Genomic DNA, 21,459 nt, shown 5'->3' with positions numbered 1-21,459 from the left:
CCATGTCAATATTCCACTTTTCCCATTTCCTATTGAATGCATTCTCTTGGATTCTCAAAACATACGTCAACTTTTCCATGACAGAAATATCTTGAACAATTTCCAGCCACTGCTCCTGAGTCGCAGCGTTCACATTAAGCCAATTTCTGGTTATAGCTTTCTTACTCGCTGCAAGTAAAACCTTAAAGGTGGGGTAGGTAAGTTTCAGAAACCGGCTCGAGTACCTAAAATTTGAAAGTACACAGCCAAAAAGAATCCGCCCCTTCCTTCAGACTTCCTTACAGAGCACCTCCTCCGCGAGAGCAGGCTGCAGTAACGTTACATATCAGGCAAAGCTAAACACATCTAGGTTAGCAATACTACACAGCCAAAGCAACTCCGATATTGACTCTGGTTTGACTTCTCCTAGTTTCCACTTTCTTTTTGTTCTTAATTTGCTCCGTTACATTTTTTCTTTTGCGACCAGTAGACGATGTTGAACCTAACTCTGCCATGGTGAAAGTGGCCGCCTGTTGCTGCCTTGCTGGCGAGTCATTGAAGTACTGCTGCAATGCACGCCCAATGACGGCACGCCCAATGAGGGCACGAGATACATTTGTGCGTGCACGAGATGGAAGGCTGACAGACAGGCCGGCTAAACGGATTGGTTGTAGTTTTTACAGCACCACGGCCACAGATGACATTTTATGGATTTTTTGTCAAAGCACTTCAGATATTCATTGCTATCGGGATGTTAAGAGCATTCCATGGAATATAACAAAAAGTGTATCTCGAGCCGGTTTCTCAAAACGTACCTACCCCACCTTTAATATTGCAAATTGTAATAAATATAAATAATTCTGTAGGATTTATTTTGATAAAAAAAACATATTTGAATTGCATGGTTATTCACCCTATTATCTCATGTTAAGTCTTGAAACAATTGATATTTATAAAAAAGCTTTAGTATATCTTACAGACAACTTTTAAGTTATATTTTTGAAAGCCTTCAGTTAAAAAAAAAAACTCTTATAAGTCCCCATATATTTTAGATGCGTTATCACAAGTTATAGACTATGACGCAGAAATAAAATCCCCCACAATTTAAGTATGAGCAACTTATTTAAAAAAGATTATGCATCAGTTGTACAGTTGTGATGTGTCTTCTAACACCCATTGATCTGTCAGAGTGGGTGAGCAGAGCAGCTGTCTCTTTAACTCATTTGTGAGAGCGAGTGCCAAATGACTGGAGTAACGCATCACTAGGAAGTGAGATACAAAAACACACCTATTACTGCTTATCGGTGCCACCAAAGACAACATAACATATTTTCCCATTTATCCTAATTTTTAAAGCTATCAGTAAGGTATTCATTTAAAAATAGAGATTAAACGGCTCTTTAAACCCATAAGGCCTATTTGGTAAGCATAAGTCATTTAGCTTTAAATATAAGATCTGTGAAGAAAAACAGACATTTCAAAAAGGTATGCGTTTTAATGATAACACTTTTCACAACAACTACATAGCTAAATTAAATGTACAAACATTGTCAAACACTGTGTTGTAAGTTACATTTAACAAACACATTCGAAGGAAAAACAAAAATCGAGTGTTTCACTTTCAGATGAACAATGCATACAAAAACCTTAAGTAGTCAATAGACTACATTGCCTTATCACAATAGAGTGGTGCAGTGACGAGTCCTAAAACCCGGAAATTAGTTAGCATTGTACCACTACTGGTTCCCCCGTCTCAGAGTCAGTCAATGGGATTTCTCAATCTTATCACAACAACAAAAAAAGGATAGCCAGATTTACTGTACTCCCAGCAATATAAACCATGAAAAATATTTAAAGTCAAAAACAAGATCATAAAGAAAAGGAAAAAAATCCTTAAATCAGTTGTGTCTACATGTCCAACACTACTAGGGCATGATAGGTGCAGTGCAATGTCACTCAAGCTAGTACTAGCTGTATTTTTCTTTGACCTATTGGTCTTCCACTCAGTTCCTCCACTGCTGTTAACGCCTCCCTATGGGACTCAAACACTGCAGTCGCTGAGCCTTTAGATTTCCCACTCTGGTCGTACTGCATTGAAACAGATCCAGGGATAATCCGATATCCGTAGCAAAAGTCATAGATTTCTTCACTTCGTATTTGAAATGGCAAGTTAAGCAGCTTAACACAGGTGGGGCCATCAAAATGCTGCACAGAGGAACCAAAGCTACCACGTACACCATTACCTCTGCCTTGTGAAGCAGAACGGCCTACTGCATAGGGCTCATAATCACTGCCTCCATAGATGGGAGCCTGTGCATGAATCATTGGTATGTTACCATCAGGAAGAATTTCTAAGTCAGAGTAGCCTGCATCACCAGGTCGAAAGGATTCCTCGTTTCTCCTGCCTGAATATCGCTCGTTTCTTGGCTGTAGCTCTTCCACCATTGTCTCTTGCAACATTGGTGGCTCAACACCCAACTGACGCATCTGAGAGCGTGAAATGCATTTCAGGATGACTTCTGACCCAAGAAACCTTTGTCCATTGAGAGAGAGTGCATTCATAGCCTCTGCCTCGGACCGAAAGAGAACCAAAGCCTTCCCAACTCCTGCACCAGTATGGTCACGCAGCACAAACGCCATGTCCTCTGTGATATTAAACCCAAGGAAAAAGTCCATGATCTCAACTTTCCGTACATCAAATGGTAGGTTCCGCACAAAAAGACACATTTTCTCTGAGTCATAGGGATCGCTGGGGAAAGATGGAGGACTGTCCTGAAATGTTGCAGAGTTTCCAGGTGGTCCACCATCCATGCTCTGACACTGCAGAAGGCTGATCATTTTTTCTCTTGAGATTGGCCGGGTATGAATAAATCGGTTCCAAAGGGACCTTTTTTCATTAGTCAAGGCATCACAATAGTCACGCAGAGTCTTGAACAGCACAAATGCAGATCTTGTTCTCTTTCCATCACTGCCAATTAAGTGTAGGATCTGGTCATCCTCAAGCTTTGCATTGCGAAAAAGCTTTTTTATGTCTTCTTTTTCCACCGAATAGGACAGATTTTCAATCAAAACACAGTACTCCTCATCGGAAGGAGCAACTGGCCTCTGAGCCAAAGGGGACTCTGACCTCACATAATGTGGATTCCTTTGATGGCGAATAGGGGATCTCTCCCTTTCAAAGTTGTCATGCTTGTTGACAGCCATTGACACTTTACCAGTAGCCCGACGCCAATCATCTTCTGTTGTTGAGGAAACTTCGACGTACCTTGACCCAATGTATTGCCTATCTCTCTTCAGAGCTTCGTTTGCATCCTCTCTTGCTGCAAATTTTACGAAACCTTTCCCATTTTTTGAACCATTTGCATTTTTCATTAAGAATATTTCATCAATAAGTAGATCACAGAAGAAATCACGGACTTCTCCTTCAGTCACAGAGAAGGGCATCCCTTTAAGAAACACATGCAAGCCATCATTAGTGTTGGAAGCCCTCTGGTGCTGGGGTGGAGGGTTATAGTCTGATCTGCTAGCTGATCTCCTGCCCCCCTCTGGATCCAAAGGTCTTCGAGTGTGTCTTGCTTTCTCCTCGAGTCGTCTCTTTTGATCTAGCTCAACATCTCTTGTACTTCTTTCAAGTAGGTTCTGCATCTCTGATTTACTACTTAGTAGCAATGCAACAGGTGAACCCTTAATGCAACCTCCTGATCGTATCATGGCTCTTCTTGCATCCTCATCCGAAGCAAAGATAACGAAAGCTTCCTCTTGCTCCCCACCAATGATATGCACTCCTCCATCTGGAATTTTGAGGCCAGTGAAGAACTTGCGAATATCCTCGGAACCAGCAGAGACTCTTAGTCCCTGTAAACGGATGACGACCGCCATGCTGAAGTACAAACAACAGCACCTGTAGACAGAAGGGTATAGAACAGCATTATTGCCAACAGAATTTCTCTAGCTCCGCCTCAATTTCCTGGCATTTCGAATATAACACTACTGAACAAAAACACCAATGAGACAAAGGACACCGTAGAAAGAGGGACACCAGTATGATTATTGTCCACCACAGTCGCTTGAGTGGAAAATCCGATACCAAAAATATCTATCTAATTCAAATCCAAGATTCAAGTAAAGCAGTTACATTTTTGTTCAACTGATAACTAGTCTAACTGGTTTCTACATATTCCACTTGTTAAAACAACATAGCCAATAAGGTTGTTGCCCTCAGAATGCTAAAGGCTAATATACTGAGAATGCATCACCTCTCAGAATGCATCAGTAATCAGGAGAATCACCATAGCCATTACGTAAAATCTATGACTTTTCCCCAATATTGACGCACTAAAAATCAAGTATTTTCACTTATTCAGCCAGCAAAGTGATCAATAACATCAAGGATGGGGTACAAGTACTTTTCCATTGCATTGGCAATTCAGAATGAAACAGCATTGATGATCCGTCATAAATTATTTTTGAAATGCAGACTTTGAAAAAGCCAGTTCAACCACTGCGAGACAGCAAGGACAAAATGACTACTGTCGATGCATAATATCTACAAAGCCTTGGCAATTTGCTTCATCAGAACCGACTACAATCCAACCAAATTACATCCATATATTTCACTTAACAGCACCAAAAGCCAATAAATACAGAAAGAGATAACCAAACCCATACAACATACTTTCTATATTGATAAGATTGACAAATGTACCAACTAAATGTAGTTTTGTCTTGACATTCTCTTCTCTATTCAGCAAATCCACGGCTTAAACATACTAGTTACAAAGGAAGCACAACTCCGTCAACTGCACGTTTGCAGGAGAGCACAAAATCAGGATGTCTTGTCACTCATAAATGTTGCCCCACTGCATTGTCACCTTTCTCCAACTTTTCTGACAGCGGTCCAAAAATATCCCATTCATGGCAGAAAAAAAAAAACCCCTGTTGTCGCTTGCATTGTTTGGCAATCTACACCACTGCTATAGCCCATTTTTTCCAGAGACTGGCCTTCGGGTAATCCAATAGCAGCAGTGTGCCCTCTCCTTGCCTTTTCCCTGTCATGTTTGCTCACCTCAGCCATCGTTTCACCTTTAAGACCTTTCCCAACGTTGTATCCAGTTGTTTCAAATCAGAATTATGGGTCCGAAATTGATGAGTTCACCACCAAGTATTACAAATGATTGCCAAAAAGTGATCAATAACACCAGGATGGTACTTCCTCCTCAGTATATTCTGGTGCAAACCGAGTACAATAGTTGATCCGCAAAGATGTGAAATGGTCTTCTTGTCCAAGGTCCTTATCATGATATTTGGGAGCTTTTATGTGCCATCATGTAGCCCAAATGTCCACAGCAAACCTATTAACATAGACCATTCAAAAAGTCATACTTATTTTAATACATTAAAGGTGGGGCAGGTAATTTCGGAGAAACCAGCTCGAGTGCGCTAGAATTTGAAAATACACAACCGGAGAAAATCTGCCACTTCCTTACAGAGCCCCTCCTCCAACACACACGCGCACATGACGAATGAGGGCACGAAATAAGTTTGTGCACAGATGGAAGGCTGACAGGCAGGTAAGCCATCCAGTTACTTTATCCGGGCCGGCATGATTGGTCGCGCTTTTTACAGTACTACGGCTTCCACAGATGACATTTAATGGATTTTTTGTCAAAGCACTTAAGATATTCATTGCTATCGGGATGTTAAGAGCATTCCATGGAATATAACAAAAAGTGTATCTCGAGCCGGTTTCTCAAACTTACCTACCCCACCTTTGAGTAGGTAATTCACTTCAGAAACACTTTTTGTTATATTCCATGGAATGCTCTTAACATCCCGATAGCAATGAATATCTTAANACGGGGGGCTACAGGGCCTTACTGGAGAAGGGAGCGCAGTCGAACCCGCGCGCATTTCTCCGTCTGAATGCTGGGCTGCACTTTTTTTTTTTTTACTAAATGTTTAGACAATTTGCTGCGTTTTTACCGCCCATTTTAGGATAAACTGTTATTGCACTTTGGTAACGAGCATTGTCCACATCGAGACGGCTAAAGGCTTAACCAACACCTCGGAGCGCGTTCTCTCCGCCCATCTCCTGCCGTGTGTGTGTAAACTGCCCCCGCCCCCTCGCCAAGCGGGGGAGAGAATCGCCTCGGGGGGTCTGAATTCGGAAGATCAAAGTACATTATAGACGCATTTTTAGTCATATTGCATATTTAGAAACAGAGTTGGCAACACTTAGACTGCCCGATATAAATGTTTATGTAAGCAATCAATACATAACATATGTTTTAAATGTCTCGTGCTACCGATACAAAAAGAGCCCGATAAGTGGAGCGCTTTAACGGGTGCTAACCACACATTTTTTTTTTTTTTTATTTTTTTTTTTTTTTTTTTCTGGATGACGTCACCAAACGAATCGACGACTGAATTAGTTGCCCAACTAATTTGGTAATTCGATGTTCATCGATTTAAGTCGATTAGTTGTTGCCCACCCCTATCCAACCACACACGCCGCACATGCACGAATGAGCGCACGAAATAAGTTTGTGCACAGATGCGAAGGCTGGACAGGCAGGTAAGGCATCCAGTTACTTTATCCGGGGCGGCATATTGGTCGCCGCTTTTTACAGTACTACGGTTCCACAAGATGTACATTTTAATGGATTTTTGTCAAAGCCCTTAAGATATTCATTGCTATCGGGATGTAAGAGCATTCCATGGAAGTATAACAAAACAGTGTATCCGAGCCCGGGTTTCTTCAACTTACTAACCACCTTTGAGCTAGGTAATTCACTTCAGAAACACTTTTTGATTATCCGATGCCGAATGCTCTCTAACAGTCCGCATAAAAATTAATATATTAAATGTAGGGATTGGTAGTGATGCCAATTTTTGGGGCCGATCGAGTGGGCGGGGCCGTATGGGGCATCTTCCATTTAAAAGTGATGTTAAAACTCAGTTTAATGGGTCATTCCACTGGCGGCTTCACAAAAAACAACATAATTAATTAATTTTCAAATGAAGTACATTATTCAAGCTTTACATGTAACTTTGGATACATAACAAGCCCCCCCAGGAAAGTGCGCCGCGCTCAGCATGAAAATATTTTGTGTGGACAAACGGCGGTAGCATACACTTCCGGTTTTTGGTTGCAGGCCCGGAACACTTTTTCCCATTAACTTACATGGGGAAAGAGTGCGTCTGTAAAATCGTGGATACTTTTTTTTAAACTAAAGACAACGTACCCAGCTATGAATACTTGTATAGCCCTATTAAAAACAGTTCGCTTCCTCAAGTTGGATAATGTGCGGATAACGATTTATTCTGAGAGTTTATTGTCCTTCTGCATTATGAACGCGCCATTTCTAACCCACGGGACCGCGGCCCGCCCGCCACGCTTCATGTTACGTGTCCCGCACCAATCAGGAGCCACACTGTGTCACAGAGCGCCCGGGGGGGTGGCAGCTATTGGAGCTACAACGAGCCGTTTAAAGCGAGAGTGAAATTCAGTGAATACACGCTTAGTTATACAGAGATGCTGCTGTTGAGAAACCAATGTGAGTTGCGTTTATCTTTTACCTATGGGCATGCACAATAAGAACGGACCCACTATTCGTTCATTTACTGGCCATCCACGGAGCTGTAATAATGGATATATGCACATGTTTTGCTGTAATTCATTATCCATGACTACATTGCGGTGCTATGATATAAGATTCTTGTACCGTAAATGCTTGTATTAAAAAAAAAGAAAAAAAAAAAAACAAAAAAAAAAAAAAAAAAACATAAAGTTAGATATTACGACGTTAGATTAACTCCCTGTAGCTTCTATATTGCACTAAGAAGATATTGCGCACATAATACGTATATACAGTGGCACATCATTCTTTCATGCTAAATGGAAGCTCGTTGCTTGGATATCACTAGATCCTGTTACAGCGTGAATATAGTACATAACCATTGATGTTAACATTGAGCCATAATTACTAGAGCTGCGCCTCGTTATATCAAGCATCATAATAACGAAATCTACCATGGCTGTCATGAACGTGCGGTGTCTGTTACGTGTACGCAAATGAAGTGCTTGATGTGTGAACGAGCAATTTGGTTAAAGTTGCGCATGCGCTATGGCGCCCATCACGGTACTTCTAGGGGGGCATTGCCGGGAATCTGTGACGTTTCGCTCTCTCAAAAGTTGGGCCATTTTATCATCATGCGTCCCAATGAAATTGGGTTTAAGTACATTGCTCAGAATAAGTGAGAAATGAATTTAACTTCGGTTAGACAGCTATCATACGAATAAATATTTTACTGTGAATGATGCAAAAATGTATGGCATATGGCTGTCTAACAGAGTTTTAAATTAATTTCTCCACTCACTATTCTGACAATGTACTTACCGCCCCCCCCCGCAAAAAGACCCAATACAAAAGGAGTTGTGTAAATAATTATTGTGACATCACGTCCGTGTAATAACATAACTGCACTCTCTCTTCGTTTTCTTTTTGAGCGTTTTGCTAAAAGCCCACTTGGTCAAGTGTTTCCATCTTGGGCTTGCCGGCTCCGGGTTTCTCCAATTATGGCGGACCATCTTCGCCACATGCGCGCAGTACGTATCGCGGCAGGGTGGGACAGATCACAGATCGGGTAGCGTGACCACCCACACATCGCGATGATAACTTACGACGGGAGGGGGAAGAAATATGAGCGGAAGCCGCTCTCTTTTCTCTTTCTGCTCAGTATCGGTCTCATGCCAGCTTCACTGATCCGTAATGAGGACGACGTGAACGATACACAGTTATAACTCAGTTTAGCTTGTCCAGAGGTAGATAAAATAACTAAGGGTGTGTAACGTCTAACGCTTACGCTCTACACACGGCGGCGGGCTGCGTTTGTCGCCTTGCGCGCGGGGGGGGCGGCCTGGAACTCGACCAACACACCAATCACGATGATCTCCGGCCCCCCAGCGACACACGGGTCTATGATTGCTAGAGCTTGTACTGGCATCATGATTTTGATTGGGCTGGGACTTCCTCCGTCGATAGCGGGCAAAGTAGGGAACATTGCCTGCCTACTTTTGCAGACGAGCACCGCGGGAGAGAAGGCTTTACGCTTTGCCTCCACAATGCCCAGTTCGGCGTGAATCGTGCGTCACCTCATTCAAAGTACATTGGGCAGAAGCGTTAATGGCAACGCACGCCGCCCGTTGTCTAGGCACGGCCGGTCTGGTGTGTGTGTGGTGCTCCGCCTCGACGGTCTGCTCACAGCGGGTCGAAGCTGCAGGATTTCTGCTTCACACACGTTGCATACCGCTATTTTATTGTCCTTTTCGGACACCTTAAAATACTGCCAGACTGGTGAAGCCATTTTGGCGAGCTTGTTTTGCCGCGCACTGAGAAAAGTGTCATGTATTTTACGTCATGCGATCAACATTTTTAGACAGCACCGATCGATCGGTAGAGAGTGAGTATCGGCCGATATCGATCGGCGGCCGATCGATCGGAGCATCCCTATATTAAATGCTTTGACAATAAATACATTTAAAAAAATGTCATCTGTGGAAGCCGTAGCACTGTAAAAAGCACGACCAATTATCTGAGCCGGCCCGGCTAAAGTAACTGGATGGCCTACCTGCCTGTCAGCCTTCCGCACAAACTTATCTCGTGCCCTCATTGGTCATGTGTGCGTTCATGTGTGTTGGAGAAGGGGCTCTGTTAGGAAATGGCAGATTTTTTCCGGTTGTGTATTTTCAAATTCTAGCGCACTCTAGCTGGTTTCTCCATTCTTACCTACTACCCTACCTTTAAATCAGTTTAATGTTTCACTATCATTGGTAATCTCTATTGAATGTCACAACATCACAACTAATGAAAGTATTACCATGTGCCAGTAGAATGGCAAGTTTTATAGTCAGACCTACACAACAGTATGTAAATGCACCACCAGGAAGCAGCCTGTGCAAAGCTAAAGCACTGTTCTTTAAGATTGACTGCAACATAGTAAGCATTAATGTGATATGGCTATCTGAACAATAGCCCACAATAAAGTATGTTAAGTGAAATAGCAAATCAGCTTAACCACCAGGCCATAAAATGGCTACAGATAGCCACCAGACACAATATATTGCAACAAAAAGTGTGTCTTAAATGCAGCATGAACAGACCCAAAACCAACGTCAATCAATGAAACACGGCAACGAAAAGTCACGGTAGCTGGCGTTAGCCCTCAAAGCTATGGTTAGCTTACTGCTAACTCGCGTCACACGTCGCAGAAGAAACGAGCAATGGCAATTTAGCAAATCAACGCTCTCGAGTTGGCCAACAACGTAGTTTAATCTACCATACGGGCACTCAATTACACATTCACCGATTAAAAGTGCCACCCCACTTAGCAAACATTACCCGAAGAACATTTACTTGCACACACAACCTCCACCAGGCACACATTGTTAGCTCGTCGTCATTAATGACACCAGCACTTCATTTAAAATACAATGTGCGTTAAATGCAGATTATAAACATATTCTAATGTCGTGTGCAATTTCACGTTGATCACATCGTTAGATAGGATTAGCCAACATTGCAAAAACTATTGCTGTCCAAACAAAAGCTCAGCAAAACGTCGAGCTGAGCTAGCTCTGTAGCCAACAAGGCCCCATGCGTTAGCGTTAGCTTTTGACAGCCTTCACGGACGTGCATCAATGACAATGTAATCTTCGTGAAAAACTCAACATGATAACTATCTAAACTTACACAATTGAAAAGCAAAAATGATCGTGCTAGATCAAGAAAAATGGTTGGATTCAGATCGTTTTGGCTTCTCGTCTCTCTCAGTCTCTTCTAGATGAGTTGTGGAGAATGTTCTTTATTACATATAATGACTGTCCAACCGACGCATTATGTGTTTGCCGCCACCTACTGTATCGGGGTGCTTGTGATGTTGCGATATCATCAATTTGGATATGAAACCTGTTTCATGGCTATATGTAAATAGGCCATTCATACCTGTAAGCCTTTTACTTTTATTCATCATAAGACATTGAAGAACATACCAGATCAAACATACAATATAGCCTATTAGATTAAAAACGTTATGACAATAAATGCAAATTATAAAATAAAGTGGATTATTATAACATGATGCATACATTTTAAAACAAAAAGTAATTTCCTAATCTCTAGGCATAGACGGAAGGAGATGCTAATATTTGAATAATAAGTGGCGTCAGTCAAAACAATAACAAACAACATATTCCGACACATTGTTTGAGTTATTTTACAGTACACTTTTTGTTGTTATGAAACACATTTTAATATCTCTGAGATGGCTACAATGAACATGAAAAAACCTTATTAATGATCATATTAATATTTTCAGAAATAGATGAGTTGAAATTATCCATAAGAGAAATGTTAGTTATGTTAACTGTTGTAGACATCACGTTGTATTGGTTCCTATCAAACATTTGTCTTGTTTCTCACTCCACAACATGCAAAAGCGGTCAGTAGACGCTCACATCTCTTTATATTATCTTAAAACATAGTCAAGAAGAGTTTAAATTGAGAACTAGCCCTAATAAAATACAGACCAATACAATTGTTCTTACATTGGCCCCCTCCCCTATACGACCGAGATTCTTTAAAGACAGTGATGAGTATTTGTATATGATAGTGATGAGTATTTGTATATGATTTATTTTGTAAATAGTTACATGACTTATTGATGGTTTGGTACGCCAGTGCGCACCAGCAATGTTCACACATCATGTGATGTTGTTGGAAGCAGGAGGCAGCCACAGAGGCATAGTGAGGATCAATTTGTGGAATAAAAAGTATTCAAAAATAAATGTCCATAACCCTTCAAGCAGATCGGGTTGTCAGTCTTATTGTAATACACAGGTTGGCCAAATCGAGACACTTTCTAGGGCTTGGTTTTCGGCGTCATGTGTCTTCTAGATCTGCACTCTTAAGGCTAACTGTGAGCTCATGTTAGCTCCATAGTACCAACACTCACCCAGGCTGAAGCTGGGGCGCAGCCGCAGCACAGCCACTAGCCGACGATCATTTCCGACAGCTCCGTATGGATTTGACGTCGGCATACATTGTTGCTTGATGTTTTACAAAGGGTCGACTACCGGTGATTTTCGAAGATGGAGGAACCTTGTGACCTCAAGCACTTCGTAAAGTGAGTACCTTGTAAAAAAAAACACATTTTTTTCTTACCGTTATGTAAATTGCGGCAGTGTGCTTTAGCCATCTTACTACACACAAGTAAGACAAAACATCACCAGCTAGCATGCTAGTAACGCCGGGTGCAGAGACTCGAGTGTACGGGTCCATTATACCCCTAAACGGAAACGAATAAAACCCTTCCTGCTCATTAATTCAATTAGAAAATAATCGAGCTCCCTGCTAGTCGAAAAATGTTTTAATTTGAGTTTACACATTCGGCACGGATCACAGATCGATAAGTAAAACACAAGTTAACAACAGTAACGTTAGCATAGTGGCTGCTAGTACAATGCTAACCTTGCTAGCGTTAGCTGCTGATGCTAGTACAGTTTCTTGGCTAACTGTGTTCGTTTCCAGGAACAAATGTTTGTTTACCTTTTAAATACGCAACCGAAAACCCGATCAATCGACGAACTTATTGTGTTGTGAATGATTTAAAGTTTTGCCAGTCAACATTAAAAACATGAATTATAGATAACAGAACACGGGCTAACGCTATCTTTAAAGATGGCACACGAAAGCTCCCTGTTCATGTTAGCTCTCCCAAGTTAGCTTAGCTGGTTTTGATATTTTGTATAAACCAGTTTCAAAGTCGAACAGCTTAGTTCTTGCAACCTTACCTACCTGCTTACTAATTATATATATATATATATATATGATGTAGTATGACTAGTTTGCAAAACGTGGTAAATTAGTTTATTAAATGAATAGGTTTGCTACACATCCTCTACTCGTTTTTATAGTTGTTACTATCCTTTTAAAGGCCATGTTTTGGCTGCATTCAATTGTCCTGCACAGGCCATGCTTTAGTTACTTTCTTAATTGCTTCGCACCAGTCACCGTTTGTTTTCACAACAGCGTCCGTCCATGTTTTCCTTCACATAAATCCTTTTTGTACAGTAAAGCCTTTGTTTTAAGTATGCCATTTTCATTCGCTCTAAATGTCCAGTAATGAGATGCTTGGTCTCTGCTCGCCGAGCATCCATGTTTTTCATATATCTTCGAACATAATGGTGCTATTTATAACCCATAGATAAATATAACCTTTTACTTTTGTTTCTTCCGTCATTTAAATGAAGTTTGTCCCTTAGCAAACAATAATATTAAAACGTGCATATAGCATCTCTGCCACATATGCCACGATAGATAACATGACACTCAGGAAGGGAGGCTGCAGAAGTCGTTAGAACTCAACGGTTGAAAGCATGTGACAAACAAAACATATTAGACATGATGTACATAAAGTATAGAGTGTGTTTTGCTCAATCCAAATACACGGTTAAAACAACAAACTCGTTTTTTCTCAATGCACATGTCAAAATTATTTTAAGTTCCTGACAGAGTAGCTGTAAGCTGTTGTGAACAAACTCAGTTCATTGCTTCTCTGTCTTTCTTTTTGCCAGGTGTGGCGTCAATTTGGAGGGCACATTTCTCTGATTTGGATTATTGTTGGCCAGCAGCCTCTTCGGGCCTACTAATCCTAGACGAGTTTCTCAATGGACACTCTTCTCAAGTCTGAGATCAGGTATTAGACTGCAAAATGCAACTCACAGTATATGTCTTCTCAGAGTAGTTTGACATTAAATTGTTTTAGAGTGGTTTCTAGGTTTTCTTTTCTTTTAGGTGTAGACAATGAAAATATTTCTGGCACCTGTTTACTGTTGAAACATTTGGCTATCAAGGTCATCCTAAGGCCAAGGCATTGTCTTTATTTTTCTATTTCACATCCAAAGCACTTTCCTCTGCTGGATATGTTTGGGCTCTTCTTTTAACATAGATGTCTGATGTGATATGACATGTTGTCTTCACATGCTTTTATCAATTGATGTTGTTATTTTTGACCAAGTGAATAGATTACTGGTTACTATTGTTTCGATCAGTGTGGCAACAGATACAGGCAATAATATACGTTTTGAAGATTTGTTGTCTAATATCTACCACATCGAGTTGGTGAAGTAGGCCCAGTCCATTTAATAATTTGACTGAAAGCTTCTTGTGATATCCCTTTAACAGAATGTCACTGCATAAGTGTCTCCTTTTGAAGGTTACAGAGAAAAAAAGGGAAATAATAAAATCCCCAAGGATTAAATGACCCAATTGTTGCCCAGCACCGATGAACATACCCCAAAGAAACCACACTAGCTTTTATAGGACAAAAAGAGAAACAAAAAACCTTTTCCTGTATTCTTTTGGCCACTACTGTTTTTTCAATGATGTAACATAAAAAGTGTCTGTTAAAAAACTAAATTGCCTGGACATAATAATAGTAAGATTTATTACAGACTGTCCTTCCTGTCCTACAAATACTTTTTGTTTCATTTGGCCTTTACAGCTCTACTCAATCCAGGTATTGTAGCTCTTTTAGGAAATAGCAGCAACTGCGGATGTGTTTGTTTTCTCAGAGGTGTTGTGTTATGTAGAAAAAATGAATGATGTATAATTTTCGGTCAGGTTTAATTAACCTTAGCTTTATTCCTGTCTGACATGAATGGTTTTCTTAATTAAGTTGGCTATGAATAAAATGAGACCTTCAAAGTATGTTTTGCAAGCTAAGCTATTACTGTAGTGGATACCTCAATCGGACATATATTTTTGCATGGTGGCTCATTGTTTAGATCTGTAGCATCGCAATTAGTCCTGATTTTCATGGTAATCTTTTTTAAGTTGCATGGGTTTCCAACGGGTGCATCAGTTTTCCTCTATACAGTGTCATGCTCCTGTTATTGGCTCTGGCTTTACAATTGTAAGTTGTTCTTAGGCATTGGAAAACCCATCTCTAAAATGGTTAGGATGTTTCAAATTCAGTCAGGATATTTCTCTATACAAATCAGTATAAACACTTTTTCTAATATCCAGTGTGGTGTCTGATAACTAACTTTATATTAAACTATGGTGTTGTATGTTCCTGTCCGCAGAACAAAGCAGTTAAGCATTTGACCTTGTGGTTTGGAGGATGATATATTTAAGTCAATGTTCATCATGCAATATATATGTGCTGATGAGCAATAATCACCCCAATTCTGTAATGGTACATTCTAATGGGGAATACAGAGTTTTGTTTACCAGCATTTCCAGACAACAGAAAACATTCCTGATGTTATTTTTGTCCTCTGTTTATAAATAACTCATTTTAGATCTTATATATATACATATACATTACTATGGCTAACCTATGTCTTCTTTCACCTATTTCAACAAATTGTTCACATACTGTGATATGACTGCCCTGAATAGCAGCCAAGACATTTGTCACAAGTCAGCGGTTTATCATATATGCTGTCAGACTCCTTCATTTTTAAATGACAAAGGTGGCTACGATGAAATTCCAAAAAGTATTATATCAATATTCTTTACTTAAACTTTGAGACAAATCTTCAGTTTTCTTATTAATAATATATCAGGCTTGCACTTTTTAGGAAAACAGAGTTACAGGAGCAGGTGGTAGACAATTCCACCTGACACTGTTGTAGATATGGCAGCAGATGTGGTGCTCCCAAGTCCTTACCTTTTAGGAGCGCACACAATATGTTCAGGGACATGTTCACATCCAACAAGGCTACATTGACAATTTTGGAGACTTATATTCCACCTGAGCTTGAACTTGATGAGATGTATGAACTGTGTAAACTCATTTCTGTCTTTCCTCTCTTTTTATGTTCCTGTAATGCTCTTGTGTAACCTCAGAGAGGAGGGGAGTAATGCCTCGGTAAGTCTCAACTAAACAAAGTATGATCCCGATGTCTAATACCACAATTAATTATTTAACTCAATTGAAAAGCTTTTTCTCTTTTATTGTAGGTGAAGGTGGAGGGCCTATCCAAGGCAGCTCTAATCAAGAGCCTGTCTCCCAGAGTCATGCTATCCAACCATCTCCTGCCTAAAGGGACCAAGATGAAGGTCAACCTTGAGGATCAGGGTCGTCAGAAAGTGTCCTTCGGCTTTGCACCGACCAAGAAGCCACTGCAGAGCCCATTCTTCCTCCCTGCCAGTCCTGACAAGTCTGTTGATGAGCCCAACGCTGCCTTGTCACAGTCAACCTCAGAAGTAGAAGGGCAAAATACAGACATTGAGCAAACTGAGCAGAACCAGACCCCCATGGTGCAACAATCAATAGCGGAGATACATTCTCCAACACCAGTCGCTGCAGCCACTAAACTGAAAACGGACCTGCCGAAGATGCATTTCAAGAAGCAAATTCTCAGTGTCTCTGTGACTGAAGAGAATCCAACAACTGTTGTGCCAGAGGAGCCAAACTCTCCTGAATTGCAGGTTTTGCAAAAACCAACAAGTGAACCTGAATTTCCAACGCCTCAGCCTCAGAATGTCCTCAGTCTCTGCCCGTCTGAAAATAATCCCATTCAGGCCCCTGATAAAAGGGTTACACCTACCCTCAAGAAGCCAGCTGCCCCCTCAGGAAAAGATGGAGAGAGTTCCAGCTGTGCTGAGCAGGTTATTAAGGTAGAGAAAACAAAAACCAGGTCCCACTCTGATAGTGCTCACCCTGGCTCTGAATCTGATGGAGATTCAGGCCAGATGTCTTCTAGTCGCAAATCAGTTGACTCCAAAAGTAAAGCAAACTCTGACAGCAGAAGCAAAGAGATAAAAAAGTCTTCCTCAAGTTCCCATGTGGAGGAAAAAGAAAAAAGTTACTCTAGGCGGTCAGAGAATAATGAAAGGTCTTCTAGTTACTCCAAATCAGAACGTGATCCAAGACACACATCCTCACGCTCATCTCGATCCGATAAAGATCGCAAAAGGTCCAGGTCTAGATCACGTTCTAAATCAAAAGGGTCCCGGACAAGTTCATCTCACTCCAGGTCAGAGAGATCCAGAGGCGACAGAGGGTCACGCTCCGAAAGGTCATACTACCATGACTCTGATCGGAGATCACACCGGAGTTCTCCACGCAGAGAGAGAAGACGTTCTCGCTCTCGCACTGACAGAACTCGGGACAGTTCTGACTCTGAGGATGACCACAGGAAGACAAGAACAAGGACTAGTGACTCCAGTAAATTGTCCAGCCATTCAACCTCACATAAAGACTCAAAATCATCTTCCTACTCAAAGTCTGAGAAGGTTTCTAAATCTTCAGATTTTCCTCAGTCTTCAGAATTTGATAAAAGAACAAAATCGTCGAAGTCTGAAAGGACCTCAAAGCGACTATCGGACTCTGATTCCCAGCTCAAGTGCTCTCCGGATCTGGACTCTAGTTACCATAAATCTAGCACCCATCACAAATCAGAGACCAACAGCAAATCCTCTTCTTCCAGCATGCATACAAACTCTCAAACATGTGAAAAACGGCAAAAAAGCAGCTCCAATGACTCTGAAGCAGATCATAAGGGAAAATCAAAGGCATCTGAAAAAATGTCTGGTCGGGAAGACAAATGTAAAAACTACCCGATGAAAACCAGTAGGCCAGACTCAAAGCAGATGACCCCTTCTAGATTTTCTGGGAAAACCAGTGGACACGATAAACAATCAGATTACATATTTCACAGCCCTGGCAAAGCACTGTCAAACACAAACACCACAGAGGCTTTTTCTCGGAGTGAGAAAGAAAAAAACGATTCCCTAAAAGGTGGTAATGAATGTAGTGGTCAGAATGTTAAGGAGATGGTCTCATGCCCCGATGAAAAATCGCAAGAATCCTCATTGAAGAGATCAAAAGAAACAAAATCAAGTCTTGATGTAGACCCCTCAGCTATAACCCCAAGTGAAAACCTAAAGCATGCCGCCCTGGAAAATGTGACCAATGTGAAGGATAGCCCTTCTTCTAATAATCGACCACATTTGAACTCTGATGCAGCTGTCTTAAATTCATGCAGTAGTAATGATAGCATACTGTGCAACCAGGACAAGAACATTGTTGACTGTTTACCAGGGCCAAAGTCCTTAGAAATATCAGATGTACCCGTCACCCATGATGTCCAGCAGAACACTAAACCAGTGATCGTTAAAGATTTGACAGCCGGCAAGCTGCCTGACACAAATTTGTTGCTCAAATCTGAATTATCGTGTCTTGAATCTGAGGATCAGCTGACAATTGAACAGCAAAATATGGATACTGTTCAAAAGAACAGCAGTGCGTCAAAAAAGTCCCGGTGGGATATAGTTGGGCAGAACACCTCAGAGAGTGATAATTTAGAGTGGTCACTTTGTGCAGAGAGTACGCCTTCTGTTAAAAAAGTGATTTCTGTCAAACAAATTGAAGTTTCTAAAGACAATAACCAACAAGACTCTGATATTAACAAACATACTCGGCAAGGAGCTGAAACACATTCCAAACTGGATAAGCAGACTAAGAACTCTCGGCAGGAAGTTGGCTCAGACAGCCCACCGATATCCGATAAATACAAAGACCAAAGTGAGACTTCACAGGCAAGCACCAGCATTGACCACTGTGACTTAAAGCTGAGAGTTTGTCAAAAATTCAAAACAGATGAGCCTATGCATGTAAATGATGCATCACAGGTCGACAAAGCTGCAAAGATGCAGAGTTGGAATGGCGATGGTCATGAAGACAAATCCAGGGGCAGCACCCCCAAGAACAAATTGAGTAATAGAACATTACTTAATCAGGACGGATTAGGAGGACAGAGTGAGGTCAGTGATAGTGACAACTCTGAGTATGACTCCGATTGCGGCGAGGCCATAAAACGATTGCACTCTGTGGTGGTAGTGCCAAAGAATTCTTCACTAATAGGAGATGCACAGGATACGGGAGCTTCTCCAAGCAATCTATTGAACAATTCCCAACTACAGAACGCAAATATCAACGAAGTCCCGATTCAAGGTACACAACAAAGGCAGGGGGCTGCTTTCTCGATCCTGGCGACAAGTGGTCCTTGTGATGGTCTAAATGATTCATCCCAAAGTAGCATGTTGTGTCAATCCCAGAGTAATATGATTGATAGCACGAGTCACTCAGAGGGTTCCAGCTCCATCGGTGCACAGCGTTACATGGCGGGTCAAATTGTTGCCCATGGAAGTGCCACAGACCCTGCCCACAGTCTTGATAATTCCAGGCAGCGTGAGCAAGGGCACACACAGCATAATGTAAGCAGCAGAGGTGAAAGGATGCAGTCAAATTTCCAACCTGATGCTGACAATATCAATGATAAGAATGGACTCAGCCTGGGTTGGGAATTTTCACATCCAGAACAGCCTAGTACTACATACCAGCTGCCTGATAGCAGTCATGGGCCACACCTAGCAAACACTAAACTGGCTGAAACCTCTGCCATGGGACAGGAGCAGAAGCAGAGTAATGCCACCTGGAATCATCAATCCCCAAACACACAGACTATCAGACAACCCTACCTCCATGTGCATGAGCATTATCCAGACCCTGCAGGTGAAATCCATCCTGATTCCCTAACTAATGACCAGGACGACTTCAGTGAGGATAAACTGTCTAACCTCGGTAAAACAGCTGTTGAATGTGCTGGACTACAAGGGCACGAAATAAGCAGCAACAGCAGGGGCTCTGCTTTGCCAGACGCCCCTAGAGAAGACAATTTAAGACCCCACAGAGGAAGGGGCCCTCCCAAGAAAAGGCGGCCAGAGATCGAGTCTGATTCAGACAATGAAGCAGAAGCTGGGCCTGCAGGCAAGAGGGAGCGTCCAGAAAGTGCTGACGTCTCTAAAGAAACTCATGTCAGAGCTGAGGTGCAGCGTCCCTTGCTCAATTTGCGAGACTTTCAAGACTCCAGTAAATGGAGAGAGTTTTCCAGGTCTAAGAAGATGCCCCCCTACTTTGACTTGATTGAGGAGAACCTGTACCTGACAGAAAGGTAGGTTGTTGTTCAGTCTGCTTAACAATAGCTATTATTTTGTTTGTAGAAAGATTTACCTAAATAAAGTGGTTTTAGGCTGGAGCTTTGATATATATATTTTTTGCAGAAAGAAAAGCAAATCCCATCGAGATATCAAGAGAATGCAATGCGAGTGCCCAGTGCTGCCCAGAGAGGAGCGCTCCAGAGGAGTATTGGCATGCGGGGAAGACTGTTTGAATCGGCTGCTCATGATTGAGTGGTAAGTTGATCATTACTGTTAATGCTGTGACATCATGTAAGAACACGATGTTTCCATATAAAACCTTTTGCAGGGAAAGTTTGAATTAGTAATAACATGAGTCTGTTAATTGTTTGTATTAATCATGCTCTTTAACATTCAAACCCGGCAAAGTTAAATAAAGGGCGGATTCTGTAAACAAATGTGTAGGAGCCTGTTAACGTACAGTATATAAGTCTGAATTTTTTTTTTTCAGCTCCTCACGGTGTCTGAATGGACACTACTGCTCTAATAGACGCTTTCAGATGAAACAACATGCAGACTTCGAGGTCATCCTCACAGAAGATAAGGGCTGGGGTCTACGGGCAGCTAAGGACTTGATTGAGTAAGTATTTACAAAATTATTTTGTCATTGTTGGCACACCAACTCTTTTAGATTGTAATAATAAATATTTTATTGCAATCTCAGAAACACCTTTGTGCTGGAATACTGCGGGGAGGTTTTGGACCACAAGGAGTTCAAAACTAGGGTGAAAGAATATGCTCGCAATAAGAACATCCACTACTATTTCATGGCTCTAAAGAATAATGAGGTTGGTGATTACACATTTCAATAAATAATGGTATTTAACTGCAATCTGTCTAAATGTATCAGGTGAAGCTGTATAAATAATAGACATTGTTTATTTTCCATTTAGATCATTGATGCAACGCTGAAAGGGAACTGCTCCCGTTTTATGAACCATAGCTGTGAACCCAACTGTGAGACCCAAAAGGTATAGTGGCAAAATAATTGACGCTTTTTACAGTTAATTTCCTAATGTTTTTTTTAGGGCCGGGACTCGATTAAAAAAATTAATCTAATTAATTACAGGCTTTGTAATTAATTAATCGCAATTAATCGCATTTTTAATCGCATATAAATATTTGACCTGAGAACAGTGAAAAGCTATTTTTTTCACATGGATTTTAGTATACCATTGAATAATGACTGAATACATAAGCTTAAGCAACAAAACATTGTTTATTTTTTTCAAGGAGGTTCTTAACCAAGACCAACAGAAAAGTGCAATTTTTGCCATAAAGTGTAGCAATAGCATATTTAGGAATATAGTACATTTCAGAGATTCAGGTAGCCTATAGGTAGGTAGACCTTCTGTAAACTATAACACTTTGTTTTTTAAGTAAAACACAATACTTTCAAGTACATTCAGAACATTGGAAACCCTGACTA

At 41.2% G+C, this 21,459-nt stretch overlaps 2 protein-coding genes across 2 annotated transcripts; one reads left to right on the top strand and one right to left on the bottom strand.

Moving 5' to 3' along the window:
* Positions 1-1,454: 1,454 nt before the first annotated feature.
* Positions 1,455-10,836, bottom strand: rbm12bb (RNA binding motif protein 12Bb). The gene is made up of 2 exons (XM_010785274.1): positions 10,731-10,836; positions 1,455-3,880 (listed from the first exon to the last, which is right to left on the bottom strand). Exon 2 carries the CDS (start codon positions 3,856-3,858, stop codon positions 1,936-1,938), a length of 1,923 nt encoding a protein of 640 aa, XP_010783576.1. The 5' UTR covers positions 3,859-3,880; positions 10,731-10,836; the 3' UTR covers positions 1,455-1,935.
* Positions 10,837-11,758: 922 nt separating this feature from the next.
* On the top strand, positions 11,759-21,001 carry LOC104957630 (histone-lysine N-methyltransferase SETD2-like; the record flags this gene model as incomplete). The annotated part of the gene is made up of 7 exons (XM_010785275.1): positions 11,759-12,162; positions 15,894-15,915; positions 16,008-20,005; positions 20,115-20,246; positions 20,482-20,610; positions 20,695-20,818; positions 20,924-21,001. Coding segments are annotated over exons 1-7 (4,518 nt in total), but the record flags the coding sequence as incomplete, so codon positions are not given.
* Between the last annotated feature and the right edge of the window lie 458 nt (positions 21,002-21,459).

The sequence above is a fragment of the Notothenia coriiceps genome, unplaced genomic scaffold (genome assembly GCF_000735185.1).
Source record: "Notothenia coriiceps isolate Sejong01 unplaced genomic scaffold, NC01 NC01_scaffold00027495, whole genome shotgun sequence".
Lineage (NCBI taxonomy): Eukaryota > Metazoa > Chordata > Actinopteri > Perciformes > Nototheniidae > Notothenia > Notothenia coriiceps.
This window is presented reverse-complemented; position numbering and strand designations above follow the sequence as displayed.

Bases quoted from the DNA above. Each gene is read 5' to 3' on its own strand.
- rbm12bb (XM_010785274.1), bottom strand. From the start codon at position 3,858: ATGGCGGTCGTCATCCGTTTACAGGGACTAAGAGTCTCTGCTGGTTCC.